Below are 15,829 nucleotides of genomic sequence, written 5' to 3' on the forward strand. Positions count from 1 at the left end.
TATTATCGGCCTACTGGCAGTTACTGGAAGCGGGAGTCTTCCCAGAAGAAAGTTTCTGCCTGTTGCTTAATCTTTGCTTTGCTTCTTAGATTTGGTGCTGGTCCGCTCAGCATGGGGCAGCCTTGTTTAAGATGGCCTCACTCCCTAAAGAAGTGGACGATTCCTCAATACAAGAGCAGAGAGCATTCCTGGATAGGTGTGTTATTACCATCTGGTTGTGTAATCAGGTCTTGCATTGTGTATGACACCTGCGTGTTCATTGCAGTGGTTCTATCATCCGTTTTTGTTGTTTGCCTGCAGTGTAGAGAAGACCCTTCACAAGCCGCCCTATGAGGAGGTAAGAATCGAGGATTTATCCGTCACCCTCCCCTCCCTCTCAGAGATCCAGGTGGCCTACACTCGCTTCAGGCAGCTGTTTTTAGTAGGTAAGAATGAATTTCTGTATTTATGCATTTCAGACTTCTTAACCCCTTATTGTAAAATGACACATGTATGTCATCTCTGATCACGTGGACACAACTGCTGTGTCCTTGCAATCAGGAGCAGATGTGCTGCTGCCATTGACAACCACAATTCTGCAAAAACAACCAGGATCAGAAACTCCAGTCCTGCACATTTAACCCCCCGAAGCACCCTATGATCAGTGCTGATGCTGGTGTGGACAGAGGGGGGGCTTTCTTTGTTCTGTCCCTTTTAGCCACATTAACATAATTTCCAAAGCTGAACGGGAATAGATGCCAGCCCCCGGGCTTATTACAGGCCCCACTGCTGTTCAGTCAGTGTCCCTGGGGTATGCCTAACAGATGTGTCTGCAATTCCTTATGCACGGGCAGTTAATCTTTGATTTGACGAAGCACAGTGGCAAGCTGCATAGTCAGTATGAGAACTATGCTCCTCATGCAGTTTCCTCTTGTCACTCATGGCACACATTCATGTCATCTGTCCTCAAGCTTTTAAAGCGCCTGAGCCAAGATATAAACTTATCCTATGGATAAGTAATAACTTTATGATCAATAGGGGAGGGACCGCGGGGACCTCCACCAATCCTGAGAAGGGTCAGGGTCCTGAAGATCTGTACATGGATGGATATTGAACATGCTCGCTGCCGCTCCGTTCGTTTTAGTGGGAGTGCAGGAATTTGCCAAGCACTTGTTCTTGACAATTTTCGGTTCTTCCTTTGAAATGAATGGAGTGCTGGTGACCTCTGCTCCATTCATTTGAGGACCCCTGTTCTCAGCATGGCGGGCTTCCCAGCAATCAGACTATCACTGATCAGAAAGTTATTCTTTAGGCTTTATTAACACGAAGTATGCGTGCCGTTAATTCGCATGCATGGACGATTTTCAATGATTAAGTCCTGAGCTTAATTAATTAGCGTTTTTTTGTCCATTCACACGGCTTAGTGCGATTTATTAGTGAAAAATATGCCGCAGCCCGGATATCCCTCGCTTAGCATAAATCCTCGGAATGACTTCAAATGCCTAAATAGAGGCACCTCTCAGCTTTTCCCTGTGCTGGATGCTGCTAAACTGCTTCCACCTCCCTATTATTCCATCTCCCATAGGAGTCTATGGGAGCCACCGGCGTATATCAGCTTTGCGCAATAGCGCCAACCGGAATCGGCAGCATATGTTTATTTTTCCACGCCAGGCGATTGTGACGCAAAATTGCCCATGCGAACGAATGCATTGGAAACCAATGCCTCAGATAGTCGCGTTTTTCAGCCAAGCGTGAAAACGTGACTACATAGCCGCGTAAAAACACTGGTGTGAATAAAGCCTTATCCTGTTGGTAGGGGATAACTTACTCTGCATCTCTGCATAAACTCTAAGTGCAGCTAAGGCATGCAGGAAGATCTTCTATTCACAGCGGTAATATGAAACAAATCGTACCAAGTAAATCCTAGTTAAGAATTCTTCTTGCAAATTATAGATTTTACTTTTTATTTGTATTCTTTAGATAATTCAACTGACTTCTGGGACACGGACTCCAAGTGGTTCTCGTTACTGAGCACAAGCAATTGGCTTGAAATTATAAGGTTCGTAATTAAACATCCGTTATGGTTACTGAGTTTATTTGTCCGCGTGAAAAAAAATCGAGGCATGTTCTATTTCTGTGCGGGTCTCGCAGAGGCCCGCACAGAAATGTCACTGGCGACGGGCTGACTCCTCTCTGCGCATGCGCCAGCAGCCGGCACATAGTGCAGAGAGAAGACCCCGGGAGCGGGTGAGCTGCAGGGCTGTGCAGGGACACGAGGCCGCATCCCGCTGCGAGAATTCTCGCAGCAGGATCCGACCCGGCTGTCTGCAGGCGGCCATACTGTGCGAATTTCTCCATTTTTCAAGATATCTGCTTGTTATTCAATACAAACTTTCATTGTTTCCTTCCAGAGAATAATAATCAGTCCCAGTAATGTGATAGACACACAGGTGCGCAGCTCGTTACAAGACACAGCGCTGATAACACCACTGTGCCTGTAATCAGCAGGACATCGGTGTTCCCGTTATACGGCCAGGAATGATCATTATCGCCTGAAATCATTAAAGATTATTGTTGTTGGCGCTCAAGTTATCAGGGGGTGCTGATAAGTATTGAGCCTTAGGCCTCCTGCCCACTGCCATGTCCGACTACGTCAGCGGAATATCGCAGCAGAGTCCGACGTGGCGCCCCAGAAAGACCCCATACTCACCTCTCCGGATCCGCAGCGAGAGTCCCGTCTGGCGGGCCGGCGTGCATGCGCAGTGCAGCGCATAAATGTGTCGGCGGTGACGCGTAATCACTCGATACTTCCACTGTGCTCACAGCGGAAGTATCATGTGATGGACAACTTCCATTGCCAGGCAGAAAGCTATTAGGTTCAATAGCACCTAATAGCTGTGGAATAACGCCGCGGATTTTCACCGTGTGTAATGCGGCAGAAATCCATCCGTGGGAATTAGCCCTTACCCAGAAAAAACTAAGCTACAAAGCTGGCTGTTGAATGACAGCAAGCATATGTATTGAAAACCATGAGGAATTGACAAAAATTATATAAAAACTATTTAACTTATTATACAAAGAAAGGCCCTATAATTACTGAAATCATAAATCACTCTGGCCCAGACCTGTTAGTGCAAGTGGTCGGAGTCTGTGCTCTCTGCTGACAGGTCTCAGATCTCACCGCTGTCCTCCTTTTGCAGACAGTGCCTTAAGAAATCAATAGAAGTAATTGAATATTTGGAAAACCAAAGAATTAATGTCGTACTTAAAGGTAAGTGTGTTGCAGAGTGGAATTGTTAACCCCTTGTGGTATTTCACCTGGGTGTTTAGTCATTTGTGTGGTGTTTGTTAAGTGATCATATTGCTGATTCTCTAACTGCTGTCACTTTCCTGTAGAGGACACGGCCTCCGACTTCTGCTGCGTCATCTCCAGTCTGGTGCAGATCATGATGGACCCGCATTACCGCACCAGACATGGCTTTCAGAGCCTTATCCAGAAAGAGTGGGTGGTGGGAGGACATAGTTTTCTGGATAGATGCAATCATCTTCGGAACAATGATGGCGAGGTAAGCCTCTTGGTATGGACGTTTTTATAAGGAATCATTTACATCTCTTATGAGAGCAGGAAAACGTAATTTCTCGGCTGAATGGTTCCGTTTTTGACAGAACCGAACAGACCACATTGACTGTAATGGGGTCCGTTCATTTCCTGTCACCCTGACAGTATTTAAGCAGATAAAGTCCCGAATGCAGGACCTTTTTTGTACAGCGTTTCATGATGGATTTCGGCCTTCTGCTCTGAATGGAGCCTTTGGCACAAATGTGAAGGAAGACTTATTGATCTACAGAAACTGGAAACCTGACACTGAGCTCCTGAACAGGCTGTGGCAGATGGAAAACTCATTCTGGTCTGCTCAGTGGGCACAATGTACATATGGCGCCCAGAACGGTGTCGTGGGTTTCTGTATTCCCACTCACTGTTTACTTCGTTAACCACTTAAACACGTATCTACAAGATTCCTCTAGGCCGCCTTAACAGAAAATACATTAAATTTAAATGAAAAATACTATATGGAATTGTGGAATATCAGAAAATACAAAATAAAAACATAATTGACACACAACTAAAATAGTGGAAACATTATGTGAGGTTCTAAATCCCAGACCCAGGGGTATATAAAACGGGATGCAAAAGAGTGGATGCAGCGGAGATGACGTTCATACTGCATGTAAATGAAGGTGTGCGGTTACTTATGATTTAGTAGGATACAGAATGGCCTTATGTATAACAATGATGTATGCATTGAAAAAAATAGGACGATTAATTGCTACATATGGATGGATATGAAAAGAATGGAGCACCTACTAATATAATGCCACTAAATAATGTAAACTAGTATATTTAATATAAACTAATAAATTGATGATGTATAAATTAATGAATGGGAACTGACCAGCAGCCAATATGAACTTGCATATTATTAATTCATTAGTTTATATTGATGTATTAATTTACTAGTTTGGTTTTCAGTGACATTATAATATTAGTAGGTGCTCCATTCCTTTCATAATATGTTGTCCATCCATTTAAGCAATTTATCGTCCTATTGTTTCTTTCAATGCATACGTCGTCTTTATACATAAGGCCGTTCTGTATCCTCCCAAATCATATACAGTAATCTCGCACCTTAATTTATATTCAGTGTTCCCTTCATCTCCGCTGCATCCACTCTTTCTTTTTTTTTTTTTTTTTTCCCTCAGTTATGCCGAATTTCCATCAACCTTTACATACCCCTGGGTCTGGGACATAGGCCCCCTGCACACAGGCGGAAATTCTGCGGTGGGATTTCCCGCAGAATTTACGCCCCTGGACGCCTGCATAGGATTGCATTGCAAAACGCAATCCTATGCAGACGGCCGCGATTTGTCTGCGTGAAAATACACGCGTGAACAAATCGCTGCATGTTCTATCTCGCAGAGGCCCGCACAGAAATGTCTCTCCCGGCTCTGCTCAGCGCATGCGGCGGCAGCCTGGCACATCAGAGTCGGAGCTATGGGAGAGGTGAGCGCCGCACTGGTCCCTGCAGTGGCTTGGGTCAGGTCCCGCTGCGACCCGACTGTCTGCAGGCAGCCTTAGTGTAAGCAGTATGTGAGATTCTATTTCTGTGTTGTGTCAATTATGTTTTTGTTTGCGTGTATACATTGTGTATTTGTGGTTTTTATTTTGTACTTTCTGATATCTCACAATTCTATATAGTATTCTTAATTGTCATTTTGTTTCTGTTCTGTATTATTTTTCTGCACTTGTCTTGCTATCACTTCTAGACCCAGCAATACTAAAGAAGAGGACTTGAGTTATGAGACTGCAGGAGAAGATAGATGCTTATAGAGCGCTATAAATCTTGCCTTCTTGGTTTGCTTCTCTACAGGCTCCCGTCTTCCTGCTCTTCTTGGACTGTGTTTGGCAGCTGGTCCATCAGTACCCACTTGCCTTTGAGTTCTCAGAGACGTATCTGACAGTCCTGTCAGATAGCATTAATATACCCATCTTCAGCACTTTCTTCTTCAATTCAGCTTATCAGAAGGATGCACACAAGCGGGTAAGAACACTGCACTGCAATAATTCCTATTGGGAAATGGTGAGGATGAATGGAATAATGGCATAGAAAATAAGAATGGGGAAATGGAAGGTTTTTGGTGAGGGTGTAACTTTGGCCCTTTGTCTAGAGGTGGTTTCATTATTCGTGGCTCCTCTCATCTGCATGATGCAGAAAAAAGTTGAAAATCACGAGACACCTCACCACCATATGCCATATGTAACCCACTCTTGCACTGCTACACTGGGGGTACAGTGGATCTCCACACACTATATATCTGGAGCAGCGGGATAATAGTATGACAAGACCAATGGCAGATGAGCAGCACTGTACAGCCAGAAAGTTAAAGGGAGCCTCTTCCCATAATTTCGCCTCTAAAACTTCTTTTTACACTGAACGATGAGCCATCAGCTCACCGTCCATCGTTTATGCTGCATGAACAATGAGCTTATCGCTCATCATTCAGTGTAACTAGCGACCATTCAGTAGTTATGTGAGTGAAGAGGAGCAGGGGAGCGCGAGGAGTGAAATCTCCTGCAGCCACCCGCCCCCTGCTGGCTGCTCTGTGAGCAAGCCAGTACTACTAGCTCCCATGCTTTTTTTTTTTTTTTTTTTTTTTTTTTTTTTTTTTTTATGCCCTGCTGGCTAGTGAAGTCATTTTTCGGAGTGAGGTGGTATTGATGGGTTCCCTTTAAAAGGGAACTTTTCATCACCTTTGAGCCCCATAAATTACATTAGAAGGCTAAAAAGTGAGGGAATGAGGAGTCGGGGTAGCTGTTATATCCTCACCTGGTGCCCCATTCCTGCACCGTGTCCCTGCGAAGTTAGAGCTTGCACACAGCAATACGCTCTCCAAATGGCTCTGTGTGCGTGTTTTCCCATAGAGCTGAATGGAAGAACACATGCACAGACCTGTTTTGAAAAGACGGACATAGCCCATAGACCAGAGTAAGTATATTGTTTTTGGAGACCTAAGCAAATCCTTTTTTTAGATCTTGGACTTTAACTATCAGGAAACTGCATTACGAGCAATTCCTTTAAAAGCGATGTTTCTATTGGAAGCTCTTTACATTTACAGAGTGTGTATTCAGTGGAGTGAACTCCATCCACAGTACAAGCTCACATAACGGGCCCCTGTATGCTGAAGGCACCTGCCAGGGGTTAGGTGATGTACATGCTAACTATGAAGAGTGGAGCTTTGATATATCTATAGATACATATTCTTTTTGTGGGGAGGGGTGGGGGGAGATACAGAATAAAAGGTCATGCACAGCTACATTCCCCTCTGATGTCCCTGTTTCTTCACCTTGACATGTATTCCAGCAGCAATGTCCTCAGTCAGCAGATTGTCTGAAATCCTCAGTTTGACAGAAAAGTATCCAGGCGTTCTTGCAACTGCTGAGGGTTTAACAAGGGACCCTTTATTCTGCCGCTAGGAGCAATCTACTATTAAGGCCAAGTTTTTGCTTAAGCTGTGACCTGTTTCTTCTGCTGGAATTTGCAAATTCTCAGCTTTTTCTTGGCAGGTTGAGGACAGCAGCGGCAGACAAAGCGGCTCTTTGAGCTTTTACTCCGTCTGGGATTGGTCGGTGCAGTTTGATTTGAAAGCCCTGACACTTCTCAGCAATCCCCTATATGTGGAGAAGTCAAAACAAGAGAAAAGCCGCAAAGGAGCGCGTTCTAAGGCGAGTATGGGGCTGGTTCTCTGATCTCTTTTTGTATTGAACATTAGTGGATTTAGTTCTGTATTCTGCTCATAGACGGACTGGGACAAAGTAATGGAGAATACAGAATACAAATTCATTTAAAAAAAAGTATTGAGAACCATATATATATATATATATATATATATATATATATATATATATATATATATATATATATATATATAAATATATAAATATATATATATATATTTTTTTTAAACCTCGTTTTATTGAAAGGTAAACATGCCGAAGCATTAACAATACAGATTCGTACATGAATAGTTGGAAAACAAAATCCTCATAGCATCACAGTATACAGTAATTACTGTACAATCCAGAAAAATAAAAAAAACCTATAAAGAGGAGAGATCATCGTAAAAGTCATCGAGATACCTGCACTCAGAGCCCGAGAACAATTATATTTGACATACAGAATATGATTCAAGGTTACTTTAAAGATGATGTCCCATCAGGACTAGCCTGTCCATATGCCCATTTAATGAGCTTTTCCCCCTTTTTGAGATCTTTTCCCTATGTGCCAAGACTGCAGAGCCACCAACAAGCGGAATCGTGCCTTCCATTTATTAGAGGAAATGCTCAGCAAGCAGCAAAATTGGCTGTTTTCTGGTGTCTTGGGAACTCAACCAGCAGCTCTTCAATTAAAGGGGTTGTCCTATCACAGAGGAAGCCCTGTCAGATGCTTTATTAAAGGGGGTGTTCCCGTCTCAACGAGACACGACTCTGTACAAGATGGCCGGGAAGATGGAAACTGCACAGTGCAGCTTGGCTACAATCAATCAGTGGGCATTATGCAAGCAGAGTCGTGTGCTATGTATCTAGTAACTCGCTGTATTACTGTTTGTGTAACTCCTTTTGACTTCTATGCAAGTTATGGAAATGGTGTCATGAAGCTTGCTTGGTTATTTCCATATCCCAAACATCCCTGGCCACTTCGTGCAGGGGGGCAGTAGGGCCCAAAACTAGAGCGATGTGCCAGATTCCAGATGTGGGTCTCGCACCTATCTTTTATGGCATATCCTGTACCGATGGCATTAGCCCTTTTAGGGGCATTTTGAGTTAAAGGGCACAAACACACAAATTCTCTAACTGTGAGACACTCATGTGATCTCTGGTTATATAGACCCAGCAGAATATTAGATTTTATAATGTCTGAATGGAAACTGAAACACATGATCATACATCAGTGCAAAAGAAGTAAAGCAAATTATTAACATGTACATAAAATGTCATTCCTTTACAGGACTGTCTCAGTAACACACAATTTGGCAAAACCTTAGATTTTGGAGGGCGGAGGGTGTATAATTAGTGGTTATTTTATAATTCTAAAAGGAAATGCTGTTTAATATAGTGCAATTATTTTAGAGGAATGTTCAAAATGTATCCCCAGTCATACACTTAACCTCTTAGGATCTGTATCATGAGTTTAAAACTAGTGCCCAGTGCTGTCTGTGAGCTTCATGCACTTGCATTCATTTGAGTATTGGACAGAGTAAGAGACTTGCATTACTGCAGTCCTTTACTTCCTTCCTGCTGATGCCAGTTGCATACTAGGATAAAGGAATAGTTAGATCACTAAAATAACTTGAATAGCTTCCCTGATTAGGTAATTACAATGAGACAATGAGAACAAGTTTGTTAGTGAATTGGGAAGAAGGAAAGTTCTGTAGGCACATAGCTGAGCTTTGAAGGATCTGTAGATGATGATCACTGAAATTTTTAGCTTTCAATGATTATTAGAAAAAAAAGGAAAAATATTGGTATTTCTATTTATGTTCTATTGATGATTCAATAGTTTCACTTTTATTTCCATATGGTAACAATTCTATTTTATTCTCTTGTAGCATCACAGACAGTTATCGCTGCCTTTAACCCAGTCCAAAGCTTCAAGTAAGAGAGGATTCTTCAAGGAAGAACCTGGACCCTTCATAAAAAGTCTCCTTGGGAAAAGAATTAGCAAATTAATAAGCGCTTCAGATGAAGTACCCAATAACTACCGGGTCTTCTATGAGAACTGGCACAGGAAGCCAATAGACTTTCATGGCTTGATCCTGCCACATACCGAAGGGCCTGACATCTGCATCTGGGCTCAGCGACACTTGCGTTGGATCCCGGAAGCTCAGGTTCTAGGTGGTGGAAATGTGGCTGCCACACAGAGGGTGTTGGAGCTCCTAGATGAAATTCAAAGTCTTAAGAATGAATTAAAAGAGAGACCAACATTCCCCTATCCAATCTCTAAGGAGAACGACGTGGACAGTAGGCGCAAGAAGTCCGTCCGGAGGTCGTCACTGTTTCCATTTGCTCAGTTTCATGTAAACTGTATTAGACCATCTATATCCACAACCACGTGGCGAAGCTGGGAAGCAGAGGATGACCTAGTCAACAGGGATGATGAGGATGGAGACCTGGGCATTATATGATTCTTTTAATTTCTATGGTTTTAGTTTCATGATTTATATAATGTTCTATCACTGGCAGCTTTCTATGTGCTGCCCGCCAAATGTATAATTTATTTCTATAGGTTTTGTATTATTCCAGCCATTCCTAGACAATCATTTTAGGTTAAGAACCTAATCTTGTTTACACAGCAAGTAAAATATGAACGATTCACAGGGAACAAAGAGCCACAAGTCCTTCTTGCAAAAAAAAAAAAATAAGGACCAAACCAACATTTTCATCACAATCCTTTATAATTTATTAAAAAAGGTATAACTAAGTGCATTTTCCTTTAAAACTCATCATGGCGCAGAGTAGGAGACTTGAATTACTGTAATCCTTTACTTCCTCCCTGCTGTCAGATATAGGGATGGTTAGAGAGCTACTTGAATATCTTACCCATAGAGGGAATTTACAAGCTGTCTTTGTCTGAAGAGCGAACTTTCTAGCTAATTAAGTTCTGACTACCACAGCCTTACCTGGAGTTTAGCTGGATGTATGAGTGTACTAAGGAGGGTGTTATGATATGAGCTAGTAGGCTTGTAGAAATAGTGAACATGACCAAGCTGTAGCTCTACTAGATCTGTAACATGGCAGACAATAATAATAAAAAGGTGTCGGTTTCTGTCAGCCCTTTTTTAGTTAGAGTAGCCCTATTGTGTCAGCCCATGTACATATGTCCTACTAGGTTCATCTGCTCGGGACCAACTTTAAGAGCAGCTACTGAAGAGCACTAACAAGCAACATCTCTCTTGTTCTTGTAGATCCCCGTTGCGTCTGTATTACATACATTGCACAAATACATGACTGACTGCAGCTTCCCACAGCTCTGTTTGCTTAGAGTCTCAGGATCTAGATGGCTCTCATGTTAAAGGGGTTTTCTGTGATGAGACCGCTCTTCCATAGAGGGACAAAATGGTAATATGGGTGCCATTAAATGTTCCCTCTGAAAGCTAATAACCCCTACAGTAGCTGTAATGGCAGCCATAATGATTGTCTCACTGGGGGGGTAATGCAAAGGGAGATAGTTCTAGGAAAGCTTGGTGACATCATTATGGTATTCTCTCTGGAAATGCTTTAACCATTGTATAATTATACTGTGTAATGGTGGGTGACGCACTTGAGTATCAAGATTTTGCACTGTAACTTCCATATGCAATTTATATCATTATGCTGGGCACAAGTCTAATATTATCATTCCAGTATGGGGCACAGAGTTTGGGGAAAATCCACATATTACCTTATACTTAATTGTGCTGATCGTTGTGTTGGTAGTCATCCACAATCAACTGTTAATATAAAAGGTTATGTGTTTAGATCGTGTACTGTATTGTCACACTTCATTGGCAACATTGTTGAAAAAAGCTAATTTATCGCTGCAGCTATTGTAATTATTTTATATTCGGATGTAGCAGAGTGGAATTTCATCACTGACCTGTTTTATTTTGTGCACTTGCACAGTATGTTATCTGGAGTTCTATGTAAAACTAACATATGATGATATCACACGGAATAGTGCCAAATGACAAGTTCAGCTCTGCTACATCTTTATTAATATTCACTGTCTGGGTTAGTAAGCTAAAGCTGGTGTTCACTGAAGGGGACTTAAATGCCAAAAACGTCTACTAATAAGAAACAGCCTTTTTAATCCAGCTTTGCTATAGTTATTTTGTTGGCAATGTATTGGGGGGGGGGGGGGGGGGAGAGCAAATAAGTTATGAGTTGCTTACTGCTAGTCTACTGTATCAAATGCTTGTATGTATGGGAGAAAATTTTACCTCATTTGCTTTATGGACAAAAGATGTATTATAGTTACCATTTTGTAATTAAATATTTTATCTAGAGAAGCTTTTTGTTTTCGGCTTTTTACTTACTGCACTAAGCATGTCAGTCACATGTGCGCGCCTTCTTTATGTAGGTAGAATTGTTGAATAGTATAGTTACTTTGTAGCTAAACTGCTTTACTTGTACACCAGAGCTGCACTCACTATTCTGCTGGTGGAGTCACTGAGGATCAGTACAGGATAAGTAATGTGTGTACACAGTGACTCGACCAGCAGAATAGTGAATACAGCTCTGGAGTATAATACAGGATAAGTAATGTATGTACACAGTGAATTGACCAGCAGAATAGTGAGTGCAGCTCTGGAGTATAATACAGGATGTAACTCAGGAGCAGTACAGGATTAGTAATGTATGTACACAGTGACTCAACCATCAGAATAGTGAGTGCAGCTCTGGAGTATAATACAGGATGTAACTCAGGATCAGTACAGGAGAAGTAATGTATGTACAGAGTTACATCCTGTATTATACTCCAGAGCTGCACTCACTATTCTGCTGGTGGAGTCACTGTGTACATACATTACTTCTCCTGTACTGATCCTGAGTTATAAACTGTATTATACTCCAGAGCTGCACTCACTATTCTGCTGGTCAAGTCACTGTGTACATACATTACTTATCCTGTATTCTACTCCAGAGCTGTACTCACTATTCTGCTGGTCGAGTCACTGTGTACATACATTACTTATCCTGTATTATACTCCAGAGCTACACTCACTGTGTGCAAACATTACTTAAGGCCCATTTACACGGAGCGATAATCGCTCAAACGACAGTTTGAATGACAGCTTTAAAGCGATCATTTTGCATAAACTTTTAAGTAGTTACTGAGCTACTTTAAGAGCGATTAAGTGTGCAAATGAAGCCTTCGCTGAAAGCAGTTAAAAGCCTGAGGGCGCTTATCTGCCTTCAGTTCTTTTGTTCTCCAGCGAGAAACAATGCTATCGGCACTCCCCGTGGAGAACTGCTTATAAGGCTGAATGAGTATTTTTAGGTTGGACTTGAATGTATCAAGTGGGGTACCACAAGGCTCTGTCCTAGGCCCACTATTCAACATTTTTATAAATAATCTGGAGGAGTGAATTGAGGAGAAACTGATCAAATTTGCAGACGACACAAAGCTAGGAGGGATAGCTAACACTAGGGAAGAGTATTCAAAAAGATCTAGAAAAGCTTGCACAGTGGGCAGCGACTAACAGAATGGTATTTAACAAGTAGAAATGCAAAGTACTACATCTGGGCAAGAAAAATGTAAAAAGCACATACAGAATGGAAGGAATTGGACTAAACAGCAGCACATGTGAAAAAACTTTGGTATACTAATAGATCATAGACTGAACATGAGTCAACAATGTGATGCAGCAGCCAAAAAGGCAAAGACAATTCTGGGATGTATTAAGAGAAGCATAGAGTCTAGATCACGTGAGGTAATTATCCCCCTCTACTCTTCCTTAGTCAGACCTCATCTGGAATACTGTGTCCAATTCTGGGCACCCCACTTTAAAAAAGACAGACAAACTGGAGCAAGTTCAGAGAAGAGTTACCAAGATAGTGAGCGGTCTGCAAATCATGTTCTGTGAGGAACGGTTAAAGGATCTTGGAATATTTAGCTTGCAGAAGAGAAGGCTGAGAGGAGACTTAGTAGGAGGGATCAGCCCTATTCTCATCTGTACAAGGAAAGACTGGAAGCAATGGGATGAAACAAAGGGAGGAGACACAAATTAGACATTAGAAGACACTTTCTGACAGTGAGGGTGATTAATGAGTGGAACATGTTACCACGGGAGGTGGTGAGTTCTCCTTCAATGGAAGTGTTCAAACAAAGGCTGGATAAATATCTGTCTGGGATGATTTAGTGAATTCTGCACTGAGCAGGGGGTTGGACCCGATGACCCTGGAAGTCCCTTCCAACTCTACCATTCTAGATTCTATTTACATCAGCTGCAGCGCTGACATGAGTTGTTTGTCTACATGACTGTTGCAGCCAATAGAAGCCCAAACGGGGACATCATCAGTGACCGCCCATAAATCTGTCTGGTGCTGCTACATTAGATGCCCATGTGACAGGTTTACAGGGCATCACCAAGCCTTCTGGCTGGGTGGCGTTTGATATCATGGGGCTCGCATGCCGAATAGATCGGTGCCACTGTAAGTATGTCTTTCATATCGTTTTAGGTATGGGGGACCTTAAAGTATATAAAAGGAATAACTGCAAATTTCTTCCATTTTTTTTTTTAACACTATACAAGCTGAATGCACTTGGTCAAAAAAAATGAAGCATCTAAAGGTTGTTGGAATAGAATGCAACTTCCCATGTTTGATTGTAATGTTGATATACGTAAGAGATTACAATATCAGAGGTAAAAGGATAATTTTTGCAGAAAATGAAAATATGAAGGGAGGCTCTAGCTTGAATGCAAGATGTCATATGGGCAAGCATTGAGGCATACAGGTTCCATATGGTATTCTGCAGCATATCACTCCACTTTTGCAGTAACTGAGCCTCTAGATCAGTGTTTCATGTTGGGGTCCCTTGACTGGAGTTGGGAAATGCTGCTCTAGATTTTGCAAACTTTTTTGGCTATCGAAGTTGGCGTCCCAGATGGTCCCCTGCTTGTTCTATTGGCAATAAATCTGGCGACTAAGTAGCCACGGATGCGTGACAATGTGTTGGAGACATTCCTGTGACCCCCTGTGTGTGGCCGAGCATTATCCTGCTGGAAAAGGCCTCTTAGAAGCCACCATGAGACAATGCATGTGGCTGCAGAATTGTGGTTCTCACCCATGGTCTCTGGACACAGACATTAGTATTACAGGCCTTGTTTGGTATTGGGTATAGTTGTGATATATTTTGCATGGAGTCAATGGCTGCCCCCCACGGCTGTTACTGTGGCTTGGGTTTGCTTTAGTTTCCAGGGCAACGCTGTATATACCATTGGTGATACCGCAAGATTGTGCTGTATTAACGCGCATGTGCTGTTCTGACATGAGGTATTTGACTCTCAGCCCCACGATAGTTGCTTGCAATCTCGCGCATGCGCCATCTAGGCACAGAGCTTACATATGACACCAGCACTCACTTCACTGACGGTGAATGGAGGGATCACATCTGGTAGGTATTGAAGTATATGTTAATGACTATGTGATTGCTTTATGTTGTCGTTTAATAACCACATTGGTCTCACCTACTGTATTGGTGGGAGGTTTTGAAAGGAGGGAGGAGTAGTCTCATGTGATTGGTTGTTTGCCACTTGCCTTTTTACTATTTATTATGCACAATGTTCACTACCTTTTAGAGCTTGACAAAGACCTTTGCGGTCGAAACGTAGCGACTGATTCTTGGCATGTTGGAATAAAGTCACTCTTCTAATTTGCACCCTTGAATGCTGCCACTTGCTTACTCTTTATGAACACGGTCGTCGTCAGTGCCCAAACTTAACCTGGATTCGTTGCTGAAGATAACCCAGTTCCACTCCATAGCAGTCCAGTTTTGTCTTTCACAACACCACTGCAAGTGGAAACTTTGGTGGGTAGGTATCTAAGGCGGTATATGTTATGGGCGCTGTGAAACCAAATCTTCAGCCAAATGCCTGGAAATGGTTCAGAGACACAACAAAACAGTTGGAGCTGCTCGTGCTTGTTGGACCATCAGACAATCTTCTCTACTGGTGGTCTGTAGGGGGGTCGTGAGCTGGTCACCTTGTGTGCCCTCACACACCCACTGTTCCCTCCTAACAGTCTGGTCAGAACGGCCCAGTGGGGAGAATTCATTGATACAACCATCCAGCTTCTCACATTCCAATAATGTCCCCCCTCTCAGACTCTGGTAACGGGTTGAAATCTCTTCTCTGCGTCGTAGAGGCGTCTAGTGGTCAACAAGCTCTACACAAGTAGAAAAAGAGGTCCACTACATATTTAGTCAGACCTCATGTAAAATTCTGTGTCCAGTTCTGAGCATCCCTATTTTAAAAAAAAGACATAGACAAACTGGAGCAAGTTCAGAGAAGAGTTACCAAGATGGTGAGCGGTCTGCAAATCATGTTCTATGAGAACGGTTAAAGGATCTGGGTATGTTTAGCTTGCAGAATAGAAGGCTGAGAGGAGACTTAATAGCTGTCTACAAATATCTGAAGGGCTGTCACAGCGCAGAGGGATCAGCCAAATTCTCATCTGTACAGGGAAAGACTAGAAGCAATGGGATGAAACTGAAAGGGAGGAGACACAAATCAGATATTAGAAAAAACTTTC

The 15,829-nt window shown here is 42.5% G+C and overlaps 1 protein-coding gene across 1 annotated transcript in view; it reads left to right on the forward strand.

The window, feature by feature from the left end:
- Nucleotides 1-11,428, forward strand: part of MTMR12 (myotubularin related protein 12) — a 34,190-nt gene extending 22,762 nt beyond the window's left edge. The window contains exons 9-16 of the mRNA XM_066602484.1: nucleotides 90-196; nucleotides 301-425; nucleotides 1,960-2,038; nucleotides 3,180-3,250; nucleotides 3,376-3,545; nucleotides 5,409-5,579; nucleotides 7,103-7,261; nucleotides 9,145-11,428. Coding sequence (XP_066458581.1) covers nucleotides 90-196; nucleotides 301-425; nucleotides 1,960-2,038; nucleotides 3,180-3,250; nucleotides 3,376-3,545; nucleotides 5,409-5,579; nucleotides 7,103-7,261; nucleotides 9,145-9,720 — 1,458 coding nt within the window. The 3' untranslated portion in view covers nucleotides 9,721-11,428. The remainder of the gene's footprint in view (nucleotides 1-89; nucleotides 197-300; nucleotides 426-1,959; nucleotides 2,039-3,179; nucleotides 3,251-3,375; nucleotides 3,546-5,408; nucleotides 5,580-7,102; nucleotides 7,262-9,144) is intronic.
- The last annotated feature ends 4,401 nt before the right edge of the window (nucleotides 11,429-15,829 follow it).

This window comes from Eleutherodactylus coqui, chromosome 5 (assembly GCF_035609145.1).
Source record: "Eleutherodactylus coqui strain aEleCoq1 chromosome 5, aEleCoq1.hap1, whole genome shotgun sequence".
Lineage (NCBI taxonomy): Eukaryota > Metazoa > Chordata > Amphibia > Anura > Eleutherodactylidae > Eleutherodactylus > Eleutherodactylus coqui.